The 27,340-nt window shown below is 54.3% G+C and overlaps 1 protein-coding gene across 1 annotated transcript; it reads right to left on the minus strand.

Annotated features, from left to right (window-relative positions):
• Positions 1-1,151: 1,151 nt before the first annotated feature.
• Positions 1,152-27,183, minus strand: P2RX3 (purinergic receptor P2X 3). Its single transcript, XM_029956923.1, has 12 exons — positions 26,907-27,183; positions 19,625-19,760; positions 19,125-19,196; positions 18,857-18,920; positions 18,095-18,188; positions 17,714-17,791; positions 16,871-17,012; positions 16,273-16,409; positions 2,693-2,786; positions 2,369-2,434; positions 1,689-1,766; positions 1,152-1,288 (listed from the first exon to the last, which is right to left on the minus strand). Exons 1-12 carry the CDS (start codon positions 27,023-27,025, stop codon positions 1,175-1,177), a joined length of 1,194 nt encoding a protein of 397 aa, XP_029812783.1. The 5' UTR covers positions 27,026-27,183; the 3' UTR covers positions 1,152-1,174.
• Between the last annotated feature and the right edge of the window lie 157 nt (positions 27,184-27,340).

Here is a 27,340-nt window from a genome sequence, read left to right on the forward strand (position 1 = left end):
GGTGGGGGGACCAGATGCGCCCCCAGCAGCTCCTCTGGCTCCTTGCTCTTGCTTCCCTCCCTCAGCGCCAGGACAGCCGGGTTCTCTGACTGTGGGACACAAGTCACTTCCCCTCTCTGGCCTCAGTTTGTTTATCCATAACCAGGAGAGCAGGATGAGAGGGTTTCTAGCACTGATGAGGGCTGGGCAGGGGGGTGGGGGGGGCTGGCCCGCAGCTCACAGGGCACGGAGCCTCACTGCAGCCTGTTCGCTGGTGTTATAAAGGAACACTGCCCAGCTAGGAAAGGGCCCCGGGGTCTGGGAATCACGCCAGTCTGGGGAGGTGGGGGTGCTATTTCCACTCCTGGAATGAGGGGGCCGATGTATGTGGGTATGTGGAGGTTCCAGAGACAGAACAGAATGGCCCTCTCCTGGTTGGGGACAGAGCAGAGGAAAACCTCACTGATAGTCATGCTTCCTGTTTCCCTCTGAATTGGGGATCGACTCAAGTCAGAGAAAGAGACCCCTGCATCACTGTCTAATTGATTTCCCCCAAGATGGGTGCTGAGTTCCTGTTGTCAGCGTGGGGCTTACTCTTTATGAAGCTGAACCTGACCCTGGTCACTGTGGGAAGGGCTGGATCAGCAGGGGTTAGATGTGCTGGGGAAGTTTACATTTCTCTTGTGGGGTGTGAGTGATGGGGGTAGAGCTGGGTTCAAATCCCAGTTCTCATGCTTCCTGGTGTGTGGCCAGGAATGGGCAAATGACTCTGCCTTTCTGAGCCTCAGTTTATCTTCAAACCAGGGAAACTAACATCTACATCATAGGATTACTCTACAGGTTAAATGAGATAATGTGTGTGACCCTGGCTGGCACTTAGTAGTGCTTTGTGGTCACTCGTTATTACTATTATTCTCTCTACTCTTGGGAAGGGGGACAGTTAGGGTGCTACTGCCCTGGGGGTCCAGAAAAGCAGACAGGAGTGAGGCACGGGGTGAAGGGGAGAGTGCGGTCCTAGCAGGGAATACTTTCTGTCTGCTCGAGCAGGGGGAGGCCCAGACCCCTGGGTCCAGGGTGTCTTCATGGGGTGAGTCCCTCCCCTCGTCCCTCCCTCCCCCACTGCCCTTGCCCAGGTGGGTGCCCTACTGGGAGGCCTGGAGCCCAAGGGTGAACAATGGGGCCCTGGGAAGAGGCCCTAGTGGCCGATGGAGTAGGCCCCCGAATCTGTGGACTGCTTCTCCTCAGTGGTCTGGTCGCTGGGGTACACTGTGTTGGCCGAGGCGGTGACCTTCAGCATCGTCTCGTCCACCTGCAGGGTGGCATTGTCGTGCTCTGACTACGTGGAAGGTCCTCCTATGGGGACCCCGCGTGGCAGACACAGCAGGTGGGGTGCATGGCCTCCTTATCAGGGAGCTCGAGCAAGTCTGTGTGATCCCAGGTCTTTCCATGCACCCCAAGGGCAGATGGAAACCTGAGCTAACCAGAAATGGAGTCAACAGTGATGACCCACGGAGCCCCCAAGGATCTTCACAGAGCCCATTCTTGGCCAAATCCTCTTCGGAATCCCCAATTTGCATTGAGGCACAATGAGCTCTGCTTAAGAAGACCCCAAAAGGGGGAGTGACTGAGAGTCCCCGGGGTCTAGTGCGGCTCCCTGCCCTGTCCCTCCACCTCTCATGCACCTGGCCCCCCCAGCTCCCCCAACTCACCTCCTCAAACTTCTTGGCTTTGTAGTGGTCGGCCCCCTTGAGGAAGTTCAGCAGGATGATGTCACAGAGGACTGTCCCCTGGAGGAAGAGGCAGGGAGGACTCAGTGCCCTGGGAGGGGATAGGAAGAGTGGGGTGGCAGGAAGTAGCAGTGGGCAGGACTGCCCTCTGGCAGACAGCAGGCCAGGGCCTGGGGGGAGGCCTCCAAAGACACCTGACTGATGTTCCCCCTTGGGAAAATGTTCAGGGGCTTGGTGGAATGTCTTCATCACCCGTGTCTCTGGCTCCTGGCAGGGACCCCAGAGCAAAATGCAGGGAGAGGACTTGATGGGAGAAGCAAAGGGGGAGGGGGCGGGTGTCCCTGGGAGCAGGGCTCTGTTCCCTAGGTCTGTGGACCCCTGGAGCCTCCTCCCTCACCTTCATGGTGGGAAGCAGGAACCCCGTACCCCAGTTTGTACCTCCTGTAAAAGGGGAGGTAGTGAGCTCTCCATAACTGGAGGTGTTCACTCAGGACTGATCCAGCCGGGCAGGGGTGGGGGAGACTCAAGCATCTGGGAAGAGGTCAGGCTTTACATTCTAGGCAGAAGCAGGGTTTACCTGGGCCACCCCCGCCCCCAGTCACCTCCAGCTGGAGCCCCGCCTTGGCTGGCCTCCTGTCTGAGCCTGGAGGGGCTAAACTCACCACTCCCACAGAGGTGAAGGCTGCCACGGAACTGATGATGGTGGGGATGATGTTGAACTTGCCAGCCTGCAGGCACAAATACCAAGGCGCGTGGGCAGAGAGGGTCCAGTACGGGGTCCTGAGGCCCGAGACACGGAACCGGGACTCCCAGCCAGAGAGAGCCCATGGGGTGCTGGGTTCTTGGTGGACTCGGACCACGGCACAGGTGAAGAGACTAGACAGGTGACTAGCTGAGCTGGTCAGTGGCAGGACCTTGCCCCCCCACCCCCACCTCGTCTGGTGTCCTCCCCTGTGCCCCACCACCCGCCCAGCCCGAGGACTCACATTCCCATACACCAGCACGTCGAAGCGGATGCCGAAAGCCTTTAGGAGTGTGCGGTACTCACTGCCGTTCTCCAACTTGTAGTACTTGGCGAATCTACAGGCCAGAGGCAGAAGGTGGATCGCACTGTGGGCTCCCACCTGAACCCTCAGGGTCCCCCGAGAGCCTACAATCCGCACTTACTGAGTGACTCTAATCGATGGTTGGCTGGACACCTGCCACCATCCTTCCTGTGAGGTTTGCTGGCCCTCTGCACAAACATCACCTGGGAGGCTTGTTACCAAGGCAGATTGCCAGCCCTCCCCTGAACCTGTGGAATCGGCCTCTCAGTGGGTGGGACCCTGGACTCTGCCTTTTTAAATAATATCTCCAGACACTTCTGATGTGTACGAAAGTCTGAGCCGCGCTGGACTGGACGTCTTCACTTTTATTTGTTTGGGTATCCCAGGGCCCAGCTCCCTGCTGATGCTCCCCTCCCCATAGGTTTCTCAGCCTCCTTGGGTTCAAAGCCTGGTTCTGCCACTTACTGTGCAACCTGAGGCCAGTTACTTAACCTCTCTGAGACTCATGTTTCTCATTTATTATTGGGAATAATACAGAAGTCCCGCTTCACAGGGGTGTTGTGAGAACTGAATGGAACCACACACATCAGGGGTCTAGAACAGTGCCTGGAACCCAGTAAGCACACAGGAGATGTTTGCTATGTTGGTTGTCATTATTGCTGAAGAAATACATTCACGTTTTTAGAGCGGTTTTAAGAAGCTCTTTTCAGACGCCTTGTTTCCTACTCTGGGCACAGACCTGCTGGGTAGAGGTGTGACCGCTCTGTTTTTCAAGTGAGGCTCTGAAGTGGGGTGAAGTGACTTGTCCAGGGTAACCTCCTTGGCTGAAACTCAATGTTAGATTTGCCCAAGTTCAAGACTATATCCTCTACACCTTCTCTGCCCAGGACTGCTGGGTGCCAGGAGCCTTGCTGGGGACAGATGAGAGTGATCACCTTAAAAATGGGGGCTCTTGAGCACCTCACTGTGAAGATGCCCAGGGAGGTGAAGGGACTGCCTTTGGCTTCACAGTCAGTAAGCATGTGAACTGCATTTGTTTAAAGCCAGTAGATCCCCACCCCCGCATGGCTCTGCCCATTGTAGGCAAAACCCTAGTGTCAGCAAAGTGTAACTCTTAACTCCCAGCAGTAAATGGGCTCCTGATGCCTGTATCCCAGGAACATAGTGAGGGTTAAGTGAGATGATGGAGTGAAGGGGTGCAGAAAACCCCATAAGTGTGTGGGCTTGACATGAGTGTTATTTGGTGCCTGCTGGGTCCCCTTCAGTGTTTTCTTTCTCTCTTTCTTTCTTCCTTTCTTTCTAATTTTTTAATATTTTTGAGAGAGAGAAAGACTAAGCATGAGCAAGGAAAGGGGCAGAGAGGAAGGGAGACACAGAATCCGAAGCAGGTTCCAGGCACTGAGCTGTCAGCACAGAGCCCCACGCGGGGCTCAAACCCACCAACCATGAGATCATGACCTGAGCTGAAGTCGCTCAGCTGACTGAGCCACCAGGCGCCCCTCCCCTTCAGTATTTCTGATCCCCACAGATTCCCAGGCCTTTCCCAGCAGAGCAAGGAGTCTGAGAAACTCCTTCCTCAAAGGGGTTCCCATTGGATGTGCCGCCCCTCCCACGGCTATTTGCATTTGAATCTGCGGCCTGGAGAGTAAAATGCTCAGCCGAGTGCCAAGAGGGATCACAGCCTAGGGAACAAGATCGATTGGGGAAGAGTCATCTAAACTTGTAAAATGTCAGCCACTGTCTGCTCCGTCTGTGGGGGGTTTTGGAAGTAGGCAGAGACGGGTCCACACCCTGGCTCCACCCCATGCTGGCAGTGTGACCTTTTATGGGACCCAGCCCCCAGAGTTTCATGTTCCATGTCTATGAGAAGCAGGTGCTCATGTCCCCCTTGCAGATCTGTTAGTGAGGGGGGGAAACGTGGAGAGCCGGGCTTCGCGACAGGCACTGTTGTGACACTTGTCACGATCTCTGGGTTGGACACTGCTGTTGTTCTCGGCCCTTCTCTGCAGGGCCTGGGAGCCTGATCTGCCTCGGCCAAGCTCCCTACCCTCAGGTTCAGCTGTGGGAGGTGTCCACAGGCCATCAGAGGAAGAAGAGGTGAACTGGGACAGGAAGGAGTCTGGGTCCTTTTCCCGTGTCTACCTGTATCTGGGCACAGCCAGTGTTCTTGCGCTTGTGTGTGTGTGTGTGTGTGTGTGTGTGTGTGTGTGTGTGTATGCCCACATGGTGCATCTGTTGCCCCAGGCTGAAAAGCAAGGCTGGAAGCTAGTCAGGGAGGGGAAGTTTCCCCGCAGAACCTGACCTGGGAAGGTGTGTCCGGTGGACTTTGCAGCCAAATGTGGGGGCATTGGAGGCAAGATGATCTTCTGGAGACTGAGACCCAGAGGAGAGATGGGAATGGCCCCAAGAAGGAGGTTGAAAGGAGCCCAAAGACCTGACCCTAAGAAGCAATGTCTTGAACGATATGGAGAGAAGCAAGGTCTTGGAGGCCCTGGACCCACTTTAAAGATATGGTAAGATACGGTCTGGGTGGCGGCAGAGGGCATCACAGACCAGGCAGAATGGAGCGGTCCAGGCCACACCAGCCGGGGGGATGCAAGAATAGACCCCAGAAAGGAAGTTACTCTCTCAGTGATGAGGAGGTCCAAGAAGAGAGTCTCCCAAGGAGGCCTCTCAGGAGATTTTAAAGAAGTTCAGAAAAGAAGCATCTGGAATGGACAGAAGGCTCCAGGAAGTCTTTACCACGGCTTTCAGGTTGGCCTGAGAAAAAGCATAGACCATCCCCCTATCCACACCAGAAAATATGCAGACCTCTTAGTCCCAGTACCTCATGCAGTTAATCTCATGAAGAAGGTGTGCGAACCCATTTGATAGATGGGGAGACTGAGGAGAAGGTGGCCTGCCTGAGCCGGGATTCCCGTCTCTGCCTTGAATCCTGAATGTGCTGCCTCTGAGCTCTAGGTGGCCAGTAAGGATGGATCTCAGAGCCCATCTGTATTCCGTGTTCTACTCACATCCCTGGAGAACTCAGGCCCTTGATGTCTGTCCATGGGGATGGGGGGGTCACCGGTGTTTGGGGCTGGGTAGAGGCAGGCGGTGCTCCTGAAGTCTGCATTCCCGGCCTGAGGCTACAGCCATGAAAAAAAATTGCTCTCACACACATCGACTAGGAGAACAAAAAGTCAGCATCCCGGGCACTGCGTTCAAAGCGAGGGCTGGCTAAATTTATCTTGGGAAGGAATGTGAAGGAACAGGGAGAAAAACCAAAGCGGACTTGGTTTTTCTCCAGCACCTGCCTTCCAAGAGGCAATAAGTATGATAAGATCATTATCTCACCAAACACCCACCCTCGGAGGCGGGTTGGCAGGGCCTGGTTCTCTTCCTGGGTGGGAGGGAGGAAGCACAGTGCTCAGGGAGGGAGGCCCAGGCTACAAGCAGGGAAGGGCCCAGGAGTCCTGACTTCTGCTCCCGAGTGTGGCTGGTGAGGGTCACGGAATCCGGCCCACCCCTGTGGCATCTGGAGCATCTTCTCTCTTGGCACGTGGCTGGACTGCACTGCTCATCCTCCTGCACCCATCGAAGGTGGGGCCCTTGACTACTTCTTGCCGATGGAATGTGAATGGAAGTGAGGTGTGCCAAATGTGGGTGGAGGTGTGTTGGAACAGTGTACTTTGTTTATCCTTCCTTTCCCCATGGCCAGCCACTGGGGAGCTAGGGGTGCACCCAGGCCCTAGAGGAGGCTGATTCGAGAGGTGACAGGAGCCCAGCTCCCTGAATGACTGCGCCGACCCAGCGTGAACTGTGCCAAGAGCAGTAAACAAACATTCGTGTGAAGCCTCCGAGCTGAGGGGGTGTTTGTTACAGCAGTTAGCGATCTTTACACTGACTCTTACAAACACCGTAATTTTCCAGCTGAAACAGCTGGGGTTCAGGGAGGAGAATTTACCTACTAAAGAATAAAGAGTGAGTTAAAATTGGGGGAGTTTGGGGGCACCTGGGTGGCTCAGATGGTTAAGCATCTGACTGGCTTGCGTCATGGTCTCATGGTTGGTGAGTTCAAGCCCCTCATGGGGCTCTCTGCTCTCAGTGCAGAGCCTGCTCTGGATCCTGTCTCCCTCTTCCTGCCTCTCTCTCTCAAAATAAATAAACATCAAAAAAATTGGGGCGTTTTGCAAGATTAGCCAGGAAGAGAGGGCAAATTTCAACGATGCCACATGGCTAGGATTATTCCCTCTAAGAGTCTTGGAGGTCTGGGTGTGTTTCTGTTGTCTTTGACTAATTTTTCCACCATGGACAAGTGGAAACTTCTCTGAGCTTCCATCCTCAGTGGAGTGGTGAGAATAGAAAGACCCATTGGGAGGATGGAAGAGAAGCGCCTAAAGCATGTCCCTTTCCTTTCTTATCCCAGGATCATGATAAATGGAATAATATCCACATTTTACCACTTTAACCACTACACTTTCCGGCCTCTTGGAGAGAGTCCTATCAGCGGTGAGAACAGCCAGCACACACTGAGTGCTTACTTACGTGCCCAGCACTGCGCCAAGTGAATGACACATATTAGCTCATTTAATACTTGACCCCCTAGGATTGTGCCCCAATGCTCTTCCCATTTTACAGAAGAGGAACCGGGATCACACAGGTTAAGTGAGCAATTTATGCAAGGGCACCAAACCAACAGTCAGTGAGCGAACCTGGGATTCAAACTCAGGCAGCCCAATGCCCAGTGCACACTCCTAGCCAGAATTCTAGACTGTTCTCGTTGCCTGGCTTCTGTTAGATCCTGACCAATTTCTTTCAGTTCTCCAGCTGGGGGGCTTTTTGCGTTGGGAAGGTAGTCTTCACCCAGATGCAATGACCCAGATGCAATGACCCAGAGCTATTGGTTGGGGGTAGGACAGGAAGCATGTACCGGCCATGCAGTGTTGGGAGAGGGACCCCCAGCTCCCCTGTCGGTAAAGGGGATGGGCTCGGCTACACCACACCCGGCCCTGATTCCTCCCAAATCCTCAAATTCCTACCTCTCCAGCCTCAGTGTTCTGGGCTAGGAAATGCAGTTGGCGAGAACACCACCACCAACACCCAGCCCGGCCCAGTCTGCCTTCCTCGCCTACTGGCAGGACCCCCCTCAGTGCCATGTACGCCAAGTGTCAGCCACACCACACTGCCTGCCTTCCGCACTTCCTGAACACACCTCCTAGACACAGACTTCCTGCCTCTGCCCATGCTGCTCCCAGGCCGCCCCTTCCCACCTTGCAGACACCTATTCACCCACTAGGGCCCAGCAAATATTTAGAGCGCACCTCCCCTACGCCAGGCGCCGTGCTAGGCCAGCTCTGCTCTCATCAGAGGGAGATGAATACTAACAGCCACACACTTCCGTAAGTAGCTAAAGTCTGACATCAGGGCTGAAAAGGAGAGAGCGCCCTTCGAAGAGCTCATTGAGTGCAGACAGGAACTGAGCGAGGCCGGAGGGTCAAGGAAGGCTTTGTGCGAAGTGACACCACAGCTGAGGCCTGGAAGGAGAGGCGAGCGGTGAGCAGGCCAGAGGTGGGGGCGGCTGTCCTGGCTGAGGGAACCACAAGCCCTCAAGCCCTCTCACGGGAAAGGACACGGCGTCTCTGAAGCCACAGGAGCCCGGAAACTGGAGGGCAGGGACAGGTGGGAGTGGCTGGGCCCTCTCTTGCCTCTCTTCCCAACTCCATACCCGTCCACCTCACGCTCATAGCTTCAAGTTGACGAGGGGGATGTATTTACACTGCAAAGGAATCAGATCTTTCCTTGTTTCCTTCTTCTCCAGAGCTGGCTTGTCAGTGTTGGGCAGAGGCGTGGCGTCCTATGAGCTACCTGTCTCGCCTCTGCCCGGCCCAGGCCTCTGCCGAGGCACCTGCTGCCCCAGACTGCAATTGAGTGCTTGGACTCAGAGCCAGACCCCACTCTCTGCCGTTGCCTGAGGGCCTACCGAGTGCAGGACGGAGCTGGGAAACCTCTGGTTTCCTCCTCCCGACTCGGCCTCTCTGAAGCTGGAGCTGCTAGAAGGTGGGAGCACCAGGCTGCTTCTCTCCCAAAGAGAAAACACACACACGTGGCAGGTGGCCGAGTGGGAGAGTAGGCACTGCCCATGGGAACCAGCCCCTGGGAAGGAGAAGCAGGGAGGAGAGTAGAGACGTCACACGTGCTGAGTACTGGACCCGGAGCTTAGGCATTTGCCGCATCCCTAACATCTCGTGGCCACTCGCTGCCCTCGCTGTTGGCAGAGGGGCTTTGAAATGACACCCCCGGGCTTGCTCCGAGGGCTCCCAATTAGCCCCCATCAGCTGGGGTGGAGGCCTCCACCTCTGCACACAGGTCTCTCTCTCCCCAGATGTGAAGCCGAGGTGCCAGCTGCAGGCGTGTTGCAGTGGATTCTGTGAGCTGCAGGGTGTGAGGCACCAAGCTTTCAGCCAACGCCATCCCGTGATCATCATCGGGCTGGAGACAAGTAGAGCGGCTCTGTTCCCGGCCCTGGGCCTGCTGGGGGCACAGCTGGGATCTGAGCTCCAATGGCCCCTCTCCTCCCCCACTCTGGGACAGGGGCCAGAAAGGAGACTTCATGGTGGCCTCGGGGAGGGGCAAGGACTCCTTAAGCTGGTGCCCTGAGACCACAAGGCTGGGGCAGCAATGACGCCAGCACCTGGGGGAGAGAATGGAGCTGGACGCCTGAGGCCACTGAGCCCAGAAGTGGCAGGGAGCCTGGGGGGGGATGGGGGGGGCATGGCCAGAACTGTCAGGGTGTGCTTGCACGTGTGTGCGTGCACATGATCCCTCACGTCACGAGCAGCAATAGATAAAGAATGAGTAAGTACAAACATCAATTACCGTAATAAATCATTTGTCAGATGTGCTTCTGCTGGGCAGGGTTGAAACTATGCCCAATGTGACAGGTCTATAAATAATAATGCATGCTTCAGCAGACCGACTTTCCAAAGCCTCTCTCCAGACACCCACATCCCGATTCAGCCTTCTAGAGCCTGAAGGGGCCTTAGCCCCCTTTAAACAGCCCATTTCACAGAAGAAGAAACTGAGGCCCGTGGAGGGGCTGAGACTTGCTGATGATCACACTGAGCATCTGCAGGCGCCCCCCCCCCCCCGCCACCGCCGCCCCGCAGGCCTCCTGTGCCCACCACCTGGGCTCTCTCTGTTTCACCTCTGCTTCATCTTAATTATTCTTGGCTTGCTCCAACACAAAAGCTTTTCCATATAAGCATTTTTGTTATTTGGGCTTGGTTTATAACATTTTCACTTGACCGTAGAAACTGGTCTTGTTCCTGTTTGTATCAGCCACAAATCCTGATATAATCTGGAATTGGAAGAGATCTTCAGAGCCTTCCCCTCATGAACGGGCTGCTGTCTCCCACTGCCCGGGTCCCCTCGGACAGGGCAACCTCGCTGACTCCGGAAGCACCTGGGTTCCAGCCTCGGGAGGCTCCGGCTCTCAGAAACGCTTCTGCATGCTGGGCTGACATTTGCACTCGTCCACAGTCCATCAACGACTGCTGAATGGAGACGGGTTTTTATCACAATGTACAAATCCCTGGGAAGCTCTCAGACATCTGTTTAGAAACGATCCCATAGAGCGATGGAGATTCCTTCCTAAAGCTGGGACACGTAACTGTTACTGCCGCAAGAAAAATAGCAACAAACTTGCGGGATCCGGGTTGGACTTGTAAGGGAAAACTCGGCCCGGAATGTGAGTTTCCAAGTGAAGGAAGTGGTGTTCCCAGCAAAGCTTTTGCCTGGTGAGAAGCAGTTTTGCCAGCTGAAATATACTTTTACAGTTGATTTTATACTGATAGGAAAATATCTCCTGGCAGACACACTGCATGGGGGTGAGCACACCCTCCAAACAGCCTGGGACTCTTTCCCTTAGTGAAGACCCCAAGCTGTATTTACTTACTCATATTCTCAGAGCCTAATCAGCTTCAGGGGGGGACAGTTAAACAATGGTTTGCCGTTGATCTTTTTACGTATTACTAGTGATTCATCTTTGACGAGGCAGGGAAAGCTTAATGGACATACTGCTGGAAGATGTACCTGAGAGCCAGGTCGCTAGCTGTCTGTTCCTGGGAGTAATCTTTGGGGCCTCGGTTTCCTCATCTGTAAAATGGGGGTAACCATACGGTTCTATCAGGATGCTTATGGTTACCAGCACAGGCTCTGGAGGCTGTCAGAATTTGAAATCCGGTCCAGCACTATTTGCTGTGTGGCCTTGGCAGATAATGAAACCCCTGAGCATTGGGTTTCCAGCTGTAGGATACTTCAGAGTTGATGAGATAATCCACAAAGAGCGCTTGCTAAGTCCCTGACTCACCGGGTAAGCGCTCAGGGAGGCTTAGCCATTATATTCTACAATAGAGTTGGTTGTTGTGAGGATAGGCTAGACATGAAAATTATAAGAGGCTGTAAAAATCCAGGATCGCTCTAATGGCCTTTCTCCTACTTCAGCCTAAACAAAGAGGAAAATGGATCCTGGAGAATTCAAGCAAAATACGCCCCCATCCAAGGGGCCTTCCAGTGTCTCTGTGGAGATGAGGGAAATGGCTGCTTTTTAACACATGGCTTTGGAAGGAGAAAAACCCAGATTGCAGAGGGAATGATCAAAGCCAAGGGCGCACTTTCGATTCCATCTCTGTCAATTGGCCTAAGATCTTGCTGATCTGCACGTTTCGGCGTGGAAACGGAGCAGGCGCCAGGCTCCGGAGCTTCGTGAAAGCTGCCTTGGGTACATTTCCAACACGAAGCAATCACTAGAAACACCTACCGCGTGAGGAACATCTCGCAGCTGAACAAGTGTTTTTTTGTCCTAGACACCAAGAGAGGAAATCCAAAACTGCCTTGCCTTTTAGTAGCAAAGCTGTCTCAGCCCGGCTCAGAGGAGAGATGCGAATCAGACGCTGCCGAACGCACCGTTTGCTTCCTTCCCATCATCCTGGCCATCGCTGCTGGGTGTCTCTCTTCCGGCTGCTTCTTCTCTTGCAAACGGTTTGAAGGTGGAAGGGGTGCTAGGAGCAGCCGCTATAGATCAGGCTCCAGGGTCTGGGCCCCGATGCACCTCTTAATTAAGCTGTGCGATGTGGGGCAAGTGTCTACTGTGGGGGTGTGGGTGTGAGCTGCGAATCCTGGCAAAACAGGTGTGAAAAGGCTTTGCAAACTCAAGTCTAGGGCTCTTCTTCTGAGGTCTGGGGATGGGCTTTTAAAGACCTCCCAAGTCCTGGAATTTCCGCACCCAGAAATGCAGAGAGAAAGCACTGGAGGGAGCTCAGCAAACTGTCCCAGACGTTAGCTTCCTGTAAGGGGAGCAAAACTGGAGGATGCAAGGGGAGTGTCCACGTATCGCTGGGATGTATTACACTGAGGATGTATTTGTATCTTATTTGTGGACATAAGGTGTTTTTTTTTTCCTAAAAAAGAAAATGCCTGTCTATGAACACATGCACCTTACGGGGCACTTGGTCCATGGGTTCATCAGGGAGCATATGAGGGTTAGAGACCTGCCTGTGTTAATGAAGGACACCCCGACCCACGCTCCTGCCTTCCCCCACCCTGCCCTGGGCCTCCTCAGCCCGTGGCTTGGCTTCTGGCTTTGGGTGGAACCTGGCCGGGTCCCAGCTCCTCTCCTGACGGCGGTGGCCCCAGATACCAGTCACTGCTCCCTGTCCTCTCCCCTTCAGACCTGGGCAGTCGCCAACATCCTGTTACTGGTCCCAGGCTCTGCGCTGTCCTCTGTGGTTTTCCTACACCCTGCCCACACCTTTGAAACAGTCCCTTTATTAAACTCTCCTCAAATTACCCAGTTTGCATGTGCCATCTGTTTCCTGCTGGGACCCTGACTGCTACAGTATTTTTAATCCGTCTTTGTACCAGCTCTGCCCATGTACTCATGCGCACATTCACTGATGGCGGCACACACATACACTCATGGGCACACGCATGCTCAGACAGGCAGCGCACTTACACACTCACCAGAACACTCACACTCATCCCCTAACAGACACACCCATTCACTCAGAACCTTACACAAAACTCACTTTCTCACGTGACACGGCCTGCCTGCTCCCAGCACTTTGTGGGGGTAGGGGATACAGCACTCGGGTTAAAAGCCTGCTCTGGTGCACCGAGGGTCCACCCGGGGTGCAGGAACCTGGCCCTGGTCTATACTGCCTGCCGCTGGGGTGCCGGTCACCTCACACCACTGCACTGGTGACTCTCGCCAGTTCTTATTTTTGGAAACCCTGTACCTCGTCCACTACGAATCCATGGACCCACCCACGGCATGCTCTCAACGTACTGGAAAGACGCTTCATAAAACGCCACATTAAAGAGGCTCCTGGAATGTTCCGCCATGCGGCATAGATAGAGGAGTAAGAATAAAATCGTTCCACCAAGTTTCAGGTGGGGACAGATGGCAACCTCAGGAGATCACACAAACGAAGATTAATTTAGATGGACGGCACCACGTACTTTGGGTGAAAGTCGAAGGGAGACGCATTCTGGCTCCATACAAGGTCACTTTCTGTAACTGGAGCTGTCAGTGAGGGACAGGCCATCATGGGAGGTGGGCACTGGGTTACGCAGAGACTGATTGTGGTGTGGGGACAAATGACCTCGGGGGCTCCTTCGGAGGCTCCTGGAACCTTGGGCAAGCCACTTCCCCTCTGAAATTTCCACTTCGTCATCTGCAAAAAGGCCACCTCAGTCTAGGGGTCTCCCAGGGGGTCCTCACTGGCTATAAATTCTCTGAATCTCGGATCCTACAGGCGAAGAGTTGCAAGAAGGAGGGGGAGGGCGTTTGGAAAGGAGCTGCAGAAGTAATTAGTGATGGAAATGCGAATCTCTAGCTGCCTCTCATCTGAGTTTGCAGATTAAAACAAGGCTGACTCTTGGCTGAATGATTCCATTCCCTCCAGAGAGAATGGCAACAGTAGGAAGCTGGTGGGAAAATTCGGGCCTCTGTTAGGGAGGGAGCAGCAGACACATTTGTTTGGGGAACAAAAGGCCAGACCCTGCATTGTGTGTCCAGCAGCCCCTAGTCCTTTCACTCTGCAAGACTTTGTCTTCTCATCTGTGAAGTGGGGATGCTGTGGCCCCTACTTCACAGGGAGGGTAAGGAACAGCATGCCAAACAACGTGTCGTGCTGACGAAGGAGGAATGGGGTTCTTAGTTTTATCGTATTAGAAACCAAAGTGTGGCCTGCGCCAAACTGGGCTGGGACCCTTACTCTCCTATCAGAAGGGTGGTCTGTGGCCTCCCCCAACGTGGGTGCTTGCTTAGCTTAGCCTTGGGGGTCCACGTAGTGCCAGGAGCTTGAAGGGAACATGAGGACAGGGGGTGGGGTTTGGGGGATCTGAAGCAGAGCCCTCCGTCTCTCACAGCCCACAGAAATCCCCCAATGCCAGAACTAGTCTTGGGGCTCCTGAAACTCTTCTAAACTACAGGGGTTGAACTGAGCAGCTTTGCTCCTTCATACTCTGGCCCAGGGGCCTTCGGTGAGGGGGTAGTTATCTGGGGTCAACACCTCTCACACAGCTCCCCATGGGGTTCCCAGAGATCCTTGGATCTGTCTGCCCAAATACAAGGTAAGCTGGTTCAGGACCAGGTCCCGCGGTGCTGGGTGGGAAGGGGTGCGGCTGGAGGGGCAGCCATAGCACAAGAAACTGGAGATCCAGAACTTCACACCATTTAAATGAAACAACTTGTTCTAAGACTGGGGGTGGGGGTCTACATGATCCACATATTCTTCATCAGCTCACCCACCAAGTAAGTTATTTGGAAAACTGAAGAATTGTCACCGGCCAGGGGGGAAGTTATGAAGATGAAAACTTTGCATTTTAGATCCTGAGAATTTTATTAATTACGTTGCTATTTTAAGCCACCATACAAATATCCTTTGTATTGATTTCTCTGTGATGTACCCACTGAATAAATATGCCAATTTCTGCCAGGGAGCCGAACAGTATTTTTAACCTACTTTAAAATATGTGTTGTTTCCTATGGTTTTTTAAAGTTTGGAGTTGATTATGAAAGCACTTTCAATTTTAAAAAATTCTTCTTTCCAGAGAATATACATATATATTTTAAAACTATTAAATATAAAGGGTAATGGGATGTAGTTTTAGATGTAGTTTTAAAACTACAAATAAAGGTTAAAAAAGAGGTGAAATGATCACATCTTTGCTTATATACGTCATTATATTGGAAAACCCTACTATACCAAAGAAAGTTCAAGTAACAATCCTTTGAACGTATAACTGGAATGTAGTCTTACATCCACCATTTTTCCTGATCGTTGCCTACTCGGCCTGTTTAGTGTATGATACTGTTTTATGGAATGAAGGCCCTACCAGAGACTTCAAGATCTTCAAACGTTAATGCAAAAACAAAACAGAGAGCTGAAGCCTTTCACACCTTGGTTACTAGGATCTTCAAGATAATGGTACTAGGGCCATTTCACAGATGGGAAATTAAGACACAAGAAGGTCAAGAGCTTCGTCAGGGGCCTTCAGCCGGTTCCCTATAGTTAATCCTGGGTTCTTCTCTTTCCCTTTCTTCAAAATGGGGGTGATGGTGGGGGTGGGGGTGGGGTCGGGAGAGAGTCCTCATGTCTCGAGGACATTTGGAATATGAACTCAATGGTATTTAAAGACTGATAAATGGATCAAGAAGATGTGGTTTATCTATACAGTGGAGTACTACATGGCAATGAGAAAGAATGAAATCTGGCCATTTGTAGCAAAGTGGATGGACCTTGAGGGTGTCATGCTAAGCGAAATAAGGACAGATACAGAGAAGGACAGATACCATATGCTTGCACTCATAGGTCTAACCGGAGAAACCTAACAGAGGACCATAGGGAGGGGAAGGGGGAAAGAGAGTTGGAGAGAGATAGGGACACAAATCAAGAGAGACAATTGAATACTGAAAATGAACCAAGGACTGAAGGGGGAAGGGGAGGAGAGAAAGGGGGTGATGGTCATGGAGGAGAACACTTGTGGGAAGAAGCACTGGGTGTTATATGGAAACCAACCTGGCAATAAACTATTAATTAAAAAAATAACAAAGACGGGTTTGAGCTCTTGGTTGGAGAGGCAAGAAAGAACCAGCAGCCACCACAGTTGTTACTTGTGACTGAGATGAAGATGCCCTGAGGAGGAGGAACGCTGGCTCTCACCTTGTCACCTGATACCAGGACTGCCATAGCTTTGTGAGTCGAGAGGCCCAGGGGCTGCCTGCGCGTCCCTGGGGCGCATTACGGCTTCAGAGCCGGAGCTCAGAAGGGCTCCGAATCACAGGACACACACTCTGGGAGACCCTGGTCATGCGGTCTAACTGCTGGCCTGGGGACAGCACTTAGAAACCTTCCCTAACGTTGAGCTGAAGCCCATGGGGGGCACCTGGGGCTCTTTCTTCCCCGCTTCTGGGCGTGAAACTCTAGAACAGGCCCTGGGCCCTCCTCCCGATGTCCTAGGGGCCCCGGCGTTACCTGAAGTTGTAGCCTGGGGAGACGCTGCTCTTCTCAGAAACGCTGTCCAGCCGGGTGAAGGAGTATTTGGGGATGCACTGGTCCCAGGCCCTGTCCAGGTCACACACCCAGCCGATCTTGATGCCAAGGACTCCGCCCTGTGTGTGTGGTGGGGGTCAGGTGTGAGGAGGAAGGCCTGTCTCCATGGCCCGGGGGCAGGGGCTCCGTGACAGACAGACACGTGATCCGTCCCATGCTCCAGGTGGAGGGGAAGTGGTTTGCCACGTGTAGCTTAGTGAACAAAGTAAACTGCACTCAAGGGTGAGGACCTTGGAGCTCATAAATCCCGCCTTTGTCTTCCTACCCTTAGCAGCAGAATGGATCCACGAGGGCTTGTTCGGAGCTCTAAGGTGGGGTAGGAAGGCGAGGATGGCAGACTTGGCGGGAAGGGTGAGGGATGCAGGCCCAGGGAACAGGGGTGGGAGACCCCTTCGAGGCAGGAAGCCAGCTACAGGCCTGGGATGGTTCCACCAGGTCGCGCTGCCCGGCCGCAGCTCTGCGCCCCCAGTATCTCCACCCTCCGCTGCCGACGGGCCCCAGATCCACGCTAGGTGCTCACCGTGCTGGCCAGTTTGGCAAAATCCTGCCCGGCAAACTTGACCACGTCCCCCACCCGCAAGATGGGGCAGAAGGGGGCCTTGTCAGGGTGGAAGCGGCACTTCTTCATGTCGGCGGCTGTCAGGTTGGGTAGAAGGTTTCCCCTGGGGAGGAGGAGTGGTGAGAAGCGAGGGCCAGGTTCACACAGAGACGGGCATGCCCCGCCTCCCCGGAGGCCTTCCAGACCCCGCCAGGAGGGTCTGGGACCTGACGTCTTGGACACTCTGGGGCTCCGTCACCTCTGTTCCTGCATCTTCCCGGCAACCCATATATGACCCACTCTCTGTATCAGAGTTGAGTGTGCCCATGTCTAACGTCCCCCAGCACCCAGGCTGGGGCTCCCAGGGGGCAAGGGCCATGCCTGATTTCTCTCGGCCCCTCTGTGGTGTCTAGCGTTGTGCTTTGCACATGACTGATGCCCGCCGAGGGCTTGCAGAGTGAAGGAGTCAACAAACTCCTAACTAGAGGAAAAAGGGCTTGATGTGGGAGTCAAAAAGAAGTGGGAACAGGCCCCACAGGCCCCGACGGTTGGCGGGATCTGGGCTCCAGGCCCAGGCTGACCTTGTCCCTTGCCTGCCTGGAGCAGAACTCGAATGTGGGTTCTGAGCCCCGAGGTGGGAGGCTGGCACAGAGCCTGGCCCCAGAGCCCTCCTGGTACTTGGTCAAGGCCAGCTGGGAGACTGGCAATAGGAGCCCCAGGGAGACAGTGGGTGCCATGGGGAGAACCAGGCAATGGGCTTCTCTACCTCTCTGAAAATGTGGGAGGTGCACTGCTTCCTGCTTTAGGGAGGGAGTTGGAACTCACTTCTCAAAGTTGAAGAGGGGGAAACGGATGCTGTTCTTGATGAAAATAGTGAAGTTCTCGGCTTCCATCATGACAGGCCTGCGGGTGAGAATAAGGGGGCCTTAGCTTCTTGGGAAGAGGAAGGGGAAACAAGGGGCTGTCGCCCCAGGGACCACCTTTCCTGCTGGATGCTTCCCACCAGGCACCTGGGCATGGCGTCTCTGGGGATGAGGGCCAGAGGGAGAGGAGGGTGGCAGGTGAGGCAGGGGGGAAGGTGCCATCCTGAGACCACTTCCCAGCCCAGGACCGGACACCCCTAGGGGGCACCCACGAAACCCTCCGCAGGCGCAGAGATGCAGAGCTCCCCACATTGGCAAAGGAGAGCTGGGGCGGGGTCCTCACATTTCCACCGTGTCCACCTCGGTGGGGCACCAGCCCTGGATCTCACAGGTCCGGATCACAGAGTTGTATTTCACGCAGCGGCCGGTGAGGATGCCTGTGGGGGGGGGGGCGGGACATGAGTGCTGGGGGCCTTTGCCACACCCTCCCCCCACCCCACCTTTCATCAGGGAACCCCCTTACTCAGGGACCCCAGGGCAAAAACAGGTGGACCCGGGGCACAGGAGCCCTGCCAGGCTCTCTCCCTCCTCTCCTCCTGAGCCCTTGACCAAGCCAGAGGGAGAGGATTCACCTTGCTCCCTGGTCACAACGTGCTCGTTCTTGCCTCTGAGGCTTTGCTGCGGCTGTTCCCTCTATCTAGAGTGTTTTTCTCAAAACCTTTTCTATCCTGCCAACACCTTTCCCATCCGTCAGAGCCCATCTAAAATGTCACCGCCTCTAGGAAGCCATTTGGGGCCACCTACCTGGAGCTGATCTCTCTCCCTTCCTCAGCTCCCACTGTTCCTCTTTGACAGCACTCGCTCCCTCACAGCACACCTGTCTGTCTCCACCGTCCCTGGGCTGCAGACTCCTCTGGGAGCGGCCCCCACCACCTCTGGCTCACATGACCATCTATAAATGCTGGCAGAGTTACAAGGGACAGGCCGATTCCCAGGCTGTCTCCTGGGGTGGGCTCTCCCCCACAGGGGTGTGCTGCCCTGCAGGGTCCCACTAACGCTCTGGGGTTGTGGGGGAGGGGATGACAGGGGAAAAGGCTGCACTCACCCCCACCCGGGAAGCGCTCAGGCCTGCACTGGCTGTCTGTTACACAGCGGTACTTCTCCTCGCTCTGTGGGGAGACAGGTCTGCAGGTGGGTGCAGGACCCCGTGCTGGGCTTGGATGAGCCCCACAGCTCCCCATGCTTCCCCATAATATGGAGCCTTTGGAAGGCAGAGGTCCCCGGAAACAGCTCCAAGGCTGGAACTTGGACCTCTGCCCACACCCGCCCCTCCCTGCCGCCGCTCCCCATCCAACCTCCCTTCCTCCCCTCACCTCTGGGCAGAATCCTTGCATCTGGTTTTCAGTAACTATCATCTTGGTGATGATGACAAAGACAGAGGTGCCCTTGGTGGGAGAAAGAAGAGGGGAAAAAATGATGCACCTGTGCCAACCCAGGCACTGGGTATTACTGTTATCCCCCCTCTACAGATGAGGAAACTGAGACTTGGGGTAGGAGATTCAGCCAAGGTCACAGGGCTGATAGAGGGCAGAGATGGGTTCGAGTCACGCTCTTGCTCCCGTTGTGCATTGTGCTGATGGCAGTATGAATGTGGCAGAGCCCAACGGGGACCCTGCTTCCCCGATACCTAGTGCTGCACTCTGAAGGGCAGGCCCTAGCACCCCACCCCCACTCTACACCCCCCAGCTGCAGGGGAAGGGCGTCTCTGATCACTGAGCCACAAGCCCATGTTTGGGGATCCTGTCGGCACTCTCCCTGCCTTGCCCCAGCATCTGGGCATCCACACAGCACCCTGGGGGTAGGGGGACTGTACCTGGGGTGGGGTCACATAATCTGACACGTCCATGACTCTGTTGGCATAGCGTCCAAAGCCCTTGACCTTGGTTACGACGGAGGACTCAATGGCTGTGTCCCGTACCTGGTAAGCCTTCTCGTGCAGGAACACCCACCTGGGCGGGAGAGCAGGGATGGAGAGCAAGAGAGGAGGGTCTGGGCCCATCAGACAGAGGCTTTCTCTCCCAACATTAGACTGCAGGGGTTCTGGTGTGGGAAGGCCCATGCTGGAGAGGAGGGACCTCGCCCGGTGGTGGCTTGGAGTGGTGTTTTTCCATCTTTCCCATTTACTGCTTCAGGACCATTTTTAGATATTATTCTCCCCCTAACCCCTCCCCCATCATGAAATTTTAATACTATAGATATCAGCTTATGTACAGTACGTATATTTGTGTTTTATATGTAAAAATCTCAAGGACAGATTTTTACCCCCTTGAGGGCGACCTTGCCCCTTTGAGGGTGACATCGTCCCTTTGCCAATGCATCATCATTCCCGCTGACTCGGAGGACACTTCTTTGGCAGGTGACTGGGAAGAGAAGGGGCAGAGGATCCTATACCTCTGCCCCTGACCATCCCAGGCTTTGCTCATGGGTTATCCTATGTGCCGGCACCTAGTAGGTGTTCAGTAAACAAGTCAGTGAAGGCATCTGGGAGCTGGGCACCTGTGCAAGCGCCAGACCAGAAGGTTAGAGGAGGAAGGGAGGGTAGCTCTGTTACCTGGCAGGTAAAAGGAGTTGGGTTAGCAGGCAGGAGCTGCTGGTCTTATTGCTTGGACTGTGCTGCCACCCAGTGGAAGTTTACCTGTACTGCCTTCCTCCTGCTGCTTCAAGCCATTACCTGGGCCAGGATCAGGGAGGGCTCCCTTTCTTTCCACCTCCACCTCTCTTCCCGGACACCCCAACTCTCTCGCGGCCTTCCCCAGCAGCAAGAAGGGCCTGCAGGCCACTCTTTCCTCTGCCTTTCTGTGAGGTGCCTGCTCACAGAATAGCACACTCCCAGCCTGTAGCCAGTCCTATTGGTTCTGGACAGCACACGGGGTGGCAGATGCCATCATGGTCCCCATTATACAGATGAGAAAAGGTCATCACATGCTATTGGAAAGTGCCGCCACACGTTCTTGGTTTTGGAGAAACACTCCAAAGTGACATCTTGTGGAATCCAGCAGTGTGCTTTGGGAAATGCTGCGTTCGGGTCACTTTCTGCATGCTAACCCAGGAAGGCACAAGGTAGGAGTGACCCATCAGATGAGGATAAGCAGAAGGAAGGAACTGGAGGCTGTGTAGTGTGGACGGCACAAAGCTGTGGACGTGTTAGGCTGGGAAGCTGACCTGAGGACTTCACAAGGAGGGAGATAGGATTTCAAGCCCGGGAACTTTCTGACTCCAAAAAGTTGTCCAAGAATGGGTTGCTATAGGAGGTGATGAGCTCCACATGCCTGGGAAGATCCAAGGAGATGCATTCAGTTGAGGGGGCGGGATTGGATTGGATGACCTCTGGCATTCCCATAGAGGGGAACGGCCCAGGGCCATGCTGGGGGCCACAGTCGTTTGTAGGATGGACACCTACCCATCCTGTTGATGTGAACACAGGCAGACATTTGCAAGAGACTCTGTTTAGTCTTCAGTGAGAGGGCTGGGAGCGCTCCCCATAATGGAGCTTCCCTCATGGGTCTGAAATCCAAATACTCTCCTGAGTGGGACAGAAGGGCTGGCGGCACAGCCAGGGCTGGCGGGCGGCTCCTGACCTGTCACCCGTCTTAACTGTCGCCACCTTCTAGCAAGCAACGCCCTGATTAATGCAGCGTTGGGAGTTGGTCACAGGCTAGTACCGGGCTCCAGTGAACACTCGGCATGCACGGACATCTGTGGTGCTTGTGTGCTTTACTTTCTTTTTCTTTTTCTGGAAGGGGAGGGGTTCCGTCAAGGTCTCATAAGGAAGTACAGCTGACATATGAATCTCATCCACCACTTTGTGTCCCAATGAGAAGTATCAGCTCACGGCTAGGGGCCCTGCCCAGTGGAGGGAGGGAAGCCAAGGGCCCAGGTCTCCCTGCTCCCAGCTGAGCGCACCTCTGTCCCGAATAGAAGCCACGGTCACAGTATGCTCTCTGGAACCTCAGTGTCCCTGGCCACGGAATGGACTCATCTCTGAGTGGTGATTTAATGACACGGTTTCCTAGGACCCCTGGCCCTGTTCATAAAGCCCAGGAACATCTGCTGATGAGAAGTGGGGTTCAGATCATCGTCTCCTAACCAACACAGCCTGCTACATGAGGGGTGAGGGTTCACTGAGTCCTAACCACAACCCAGGGAGACGTCGTTGTTATTATTACTATTTTTTATGCTTATTATTTTTGAGAGCTAGAACGAGTGGGGAGGGGCCGAGAGAGAAGGGGACAGAGGATCAGAAGTGGGCTCCTCGCTGACAGCAGAGAGCCCGATATTGGGCTTGGACTCATGAACCATGAGATCATGACCTGAGCCATCATCAGAAGTCCAACCGACTTGAGTGGCCCAGGTGCCCCTCATGTGACACATGAGCAAACAGAGGCACAGAGTGGTGAGCTAACTTGCCAAGCTGATAGGTGACTTCCAGCCCAGACAGATGCTCAGAACCCCTCACACCTCACACCCTGCCTGGCTGGTCTCTGTGCTGCCGGCTCCTGGTCACTGGGGGAACATCTCCCGGCTTGGGAAAGTTTCAGGAGGAACGGCCCCTAGTGCTTGGAAGAGTAATTAACCAATCTCTTTCCTCCTCCTTCTCCTCTAAGGCTCCTTCTTGTGCCCAGTGGGTAGGAGACTCCACATCAGAGTTCTCTCTCTGGCTTAAATAACAAATGGAGGAATTTCACTGGCCCCAAGGGGCCCAAGGAACGTCATCAGGGAGGCTCAAAATAAGAGGATGCTTCATTTCCAGAACAGAGGGATTGGGTCTGTCTCCAGGGGCGAGGGCTGAGGAGAGAGGGCAGGACTGGGCCTTCAATTCTTGGCATTTACTCTGCTACTCGGACTTATTTTTTCTTGTATTCCTGGTTTATTATTTATAGAGCGGAAAGCGGGTGTCAGCTCCTTGGCAGGTGGGATGTGCAGGAAGGAGGCCAGAGCAGCATCCCAGCTTCTGTCCACCCCAAGGAGTCAGCAAGGAGGTCGTGGGTGGGAGTGTGTCTGCTGTGCATGTCAGGAGGAGAGGGGTCTCTGAGGAAGGTGTGAGCCGGAAGCGGGGAAGGGGGAGGTGAGTTAGGGAGTCTATGAAATGGTAGTAGTTGCCATTGATTACTGGCTCTCCCATTTCAGGCAAGGCACTTGACACGGTGGCTCTCCTTGCCATACCTCCTTGGGGGGTAGGCATTCCTTAACCCATTTTTCAGATATGAGGACTGAGACTTAGTGACATAAGGTGACTCGTCCCAGCCTCACTCATGGCTGGTGTCAGCAAGGCTTCTAACCAGAGGCTCCTCCTTCCATGGCCTCCCCATCACGGGGTGTGGAGAGGGGAGAGGGAGACCAGAGTAAAATCCTCTCCTCTCTCTGCGCCTGCACCATAGGGGGTTCCAAAAGGTCCTCCCACCACACTTGTCACCTAGTGTCCCATGGGGTGCCTAGTGTGCATCCAGGTGAGAAGATGGGGTGGTGGGCCAAGAAGGTGGGATTCCAGGCCCCTTTCTTTAAACTTTTAAAAAATGTTTTATTTATTTTTGAGACACACACACATACACATACACATACACACACACACACACACACACACACACACAGCATGAGCAGGGGAGGGTCAGAGAGAGAAGGAAACACAGAATCTGAAGCAGGCTCCAGATGTGGGGCTCGAACCCACGAACTGCGAGATCATGACCTGAGCCGAAGCCAGATGCTCAACCAACTGAGCCTCCCAAGCGCCCCTAGTCCCCTCAGTTTAAACTGGAGCAGCTCCCCGTTCAACTGCTGTATGTATTGAGCTGCTTGGTAAGATTCAAAATGAGGCTGGATATTATGAACCAAACAGGGCAGCCGTGCAAATAGTGAGTGTATGGATTGGGCGGCATGGGGGAAGAATGACGGGGAGAGCAAGGCTGTGAGGGGTCCAAGGCACCATAAGCCACCACGGGGCCTTCTGATGATGGAGCGCCAAAGGGCGGGGAATGTCCCTCGGCCAGTTTGCAGGAAGAAACCTCCTTCAAGGAGGCCTTGCCAACTGGCCACGGAACAGCCAGCCCTTCTGTAAACTCAGTCCCTCGGGATCCCCTATTTCCTCAGCTCCGCAGAGGATCTCCCCCAAAGAGCCTGGCTCTTAGGGAGTCCCACCCCACAGAGGAGACCGGAAATGGCCACGTGGGCCCAGGAAGGCCGTGTGAGAAATACCAGGAAAGTCCTGGCCTCACTATGTACCTGGCTGGGTGAAGGAACCCAGGAGTGAAGTGGTGTCACCCCAGACGAGCAGCCGAGGCTGGAGCAGGGGTGGGAGCATGCGTGATGATTAGCTGTGTGGTCCTGTGAACGCATAAGAGACACAATTGGCTCACATTACATGTGGCCTAGTAAGACTGTGCATCTGGTCTACCTAGTAGGGCTAATATGGAAGAGATTCAAGTGTTAGTTAAATGTTACCGTCACAGCATTAGAAATCCTTTCAAATTCTACTGTGTCCGAGCCATCGTCATCTCTGCCCACATGACTGCACCTCCCTTAATGGATCATCCTGCATCCATTCCTACCCACCCCAGGCCCTTGGTGTATTAGCCAGAGTGATCCTCCCAATTCAGATCTCATTTCTCCCTCTCCCTCCCTCCCTCTCTCTCTCTCTCTCTCTCTCTCTCTCTCTCTCTCTCTCTCTCTCTCTCTCTCTCTCTCTCTCTCTCTCTCTCTCTCTCTCTCTCTCACACACACACACACACACACACACACACACACACACACACACTTCCCATCCATTGCCTTCTGTAGGAATGAAACCGTCTGAGGTCTGGCTGGGTCTGTGATCCTGCCCGTCTTACACCGCATTCGCCTTTGCTCTCTCTGCTTCAGCCATGGAAGCTTCTTTTCTTCTCCCTGTTTGCCAGGCTCTTTCCCTTTGCAGAACTGGACTTCCCTGCCTTGAACCCTCTTCCTCCTCCCACTTTTTTCTCCCTGGGTTGTTCTTACTTGCCCTTCAGATCTTGGCTTGGGCACCACATCTCCAGAAAACCTTCTCTTAGCTCCCTGGCCAGGTCACACACCTCCCTGCTAGCAGCTCTTCTTCAAATCTGGAGCCTCGGCTGAGATTTTACATTTGTTCATGGAAATTGATTAGTGCCCGTCTCTGGCATTGTAAGCTCCATGAGGCTGAGGGCCCTGTCTGCTTTTGCCCACCTTTCTATCCTCAATGCCCAATGCCTGGCATGAAGAAATGCTCAATAAATTTCTGCTGAATTAACAACAATGGATCATGAGGTCCTAATTGCACATGGGCTCACGTGCCCAGAGATGGGGCTCGGGCGGGGGGGCTGGGCTGCAGGCTGCACGGATGTAACTGGAAGGAGCCACTCCGTGGGGAGCTGTCAGGCTGGGAGATGGATGGGGCTGGATATCAAGACGCCAAAGAGCCTCTCATGCTTGTTCCTGCAGGCTGGGCTCCAGCCCTGAGGATCAGAGTATCGGATGGAGAGGCTGAGGAGGAGACAGGGGTCAGGAGTGAGCAGAGCCGACTGGCCCTCCATCAACCTTCCGCCTGGAGCCCACGCAGCCAAGAATGTGCCGAGGCAGCTTTGGGACGCACCTGGACCACCATCCTGTCTCGTGGCTATAAACAGTCACAGAATCGTTATATGCACAGGAACGTGGAACGGTTAAGAACTGACTTCAGCCAGGCTCCGGAGATGCCGACGCGGGCCACTTGCAAACACTGTATCTCACAAAAGCTTGAAGTTGGAAGTAATCGCCAACACAGTTCATCCTACCCCAGAGCTTCAGTCCCTTCTCTCATATCCCCAAGAGGAGCATTACGTGCACAGCCTTGTCCACAACAGCCACATAAGTGAAGCCCACTGGTTCCCACAAACCATGCAAAGCAGAAATAAATAAATAAATAAAAATCCTTTAATCTATGTCTGCTCGCTTTTCCAAGCACGCACTCACACATGACTCTGACCTTTCAGGCGAGGCGCCCCCCTCCCCGCCCCGCCCCATGCACACCCAGCTCCAGCTTCCTCACACACACTGGATGCTCCTTTCACTTGCTTGGATTCACTCAGGACAGGTGTCAGTGGCTAGTTGTCTCTGACATCTAGAGACATTGTCTCAGGGAGCAGCATGAGACTAGAGACCGACACACCAGGAAAGAAAACTCCAGAGGTTTCTGCCTGTCATTTCTCATGCCCCGTCAGTGTGCGCAAATGACCACAAGAAAGACAGAACCTGTGTGTTTCCCCCCACCCCAGCGATTGTTGGTTTCACGGCCCTTTGTGTCTATGTGTGTGCGTGTGGGGAGTGCATGCCTTTAAAGGTGGGCCCTGGGAGGGGGTGCTCCGACCACCGGCTCTTAAGCAGCTCCCAGGATGGATGGTACGGTGCAAAGTCAGGTAGCAGTAGAGAATGTATGCTTTCTGGAAAGGGGAGAGTTTCTGGGTTCCCGAGGAGGGTCCCTGTATCATGTTCGAACAGCCACTCTTCCCTTGAGTGTTCTTTGTGCCTGTTTCTTCTCCTCACCACGGAGCAGATCCCCTACTTTGTCCTGCCCTCTAAGAGCAAGGGCTTCTCCTCTTGCCCAATTGTTTCACCATCTCCCCAAAGCCAGGAGGGGAATCTCTCATTCCACTTCTCTCCTTCCCATCCCACCATCCACCTAAGCAAACCAGCACTGTCTCCCTCATTTCAGTGCCTTCCCTTCCCCTTTCCTGGGCTCCCTCATCTTTTTAAGACCTCAAAGAACTGGTTGAGGAGAATGGGAAGATGTGAGGAGGGGGTCTGTTCTCTGGTGGGAGCATGATAGGAAGGAGAAGCGAGATGGCCACCTGGGACTTCTCCTGGTGGAGGGCTTGGGACCAGGGCAAGAACTCATGCCTTGGGGTATGTGCCCAGAAACCGCCTTCTGATTCCCAAGGATTTACTGGGGAAAAGAACTCATCCGGGGACCAGATCCCTGATGGAGGTGGCCGAGTCCAGTCCCTGGGACACATCTCCACAGAAGAGACTGCTTCCTCCAAGAGAGAAGCGTCGGCTGTTGGACAGCAACGCTGAAGGGACACCAGGCAGCCCTCCCCTGCCAGGACCCGAAGGGCCACAGGACTCACCCCACGAAGTAGGAGATGATCAAAAGTTGGACTGCCCGGTTGATGACCCCAATGGTCCAGCTCTTCACAACCACTGACTTGGTGGTCTCGTAGGTGAAGAAATCTGACACGCAGTTCATGCTGAGAGAGCACTCAGGGGCCACTGAGAAAAGGCCCAATGGTGGCCTCAGGAGGGAGAGGTCCTCAGGACAGGGAGACAGATCAAAGACTGGAGGGGGCGGCTTGGAGGAGCTTGAGGAATGGGTGGGGAGCCTGTTCCTTTAAGTCAGGCAACCCTAGCTCAGTGCCCAGGCTCTCTCTGCTCTTGATACTCTGGGCTGCCAAGAGTCCAAGGCCAGGGCGTGGGGGGGGAACCCCCTTTTTGTTCATCTCCTACCACTCCCCTGTGATGTCATGGCAGGGGTGGGGTCTCCAATCCCAGGCTCCTGATTGCT

The sequence above is a fragment of the Suricata suricatta genome, chromosome 11, assembly GCF_006229205.1.
Source record: "Suricata suricatta isolate VVHF042 chromosome 11, meerkat_22Aug2017_6uvM2_HiC, whole genome shotgun sequence".
NCBI classification, from domain to species: domain Eukaryota; kingdom Metazoa; phylum Chordata; class Mammalia; order Carnivora; family Herpestidae; genus Suricata; species Suricata suricatta.

Excerpts from the sequence above, each read along its gene's own strand:
- P2RX3 (XM_029956923.1), bottom strand. The coding sequence starts at position 27,025 with ATGAACTGCGTGTCAGATTTCTTCACCTACGAGACCACCAAGTCAGTG. Across the intron at positions 16,410-16,870 it reads TTGCCAAACTGGCCAGCACG|GGCGGAGTCCTTGGCATCAA; the intron begins GTGAGCACCTAG and ends CCACACACACAG. Across the intron at positions 2,787-16,272 it reads TCCCCAGGCTACAACTTCAG|ATTCGCCAAGTACTACAAGT; the intron begins GTAACGCCGGGG and ends TCTGGCCTGTAG.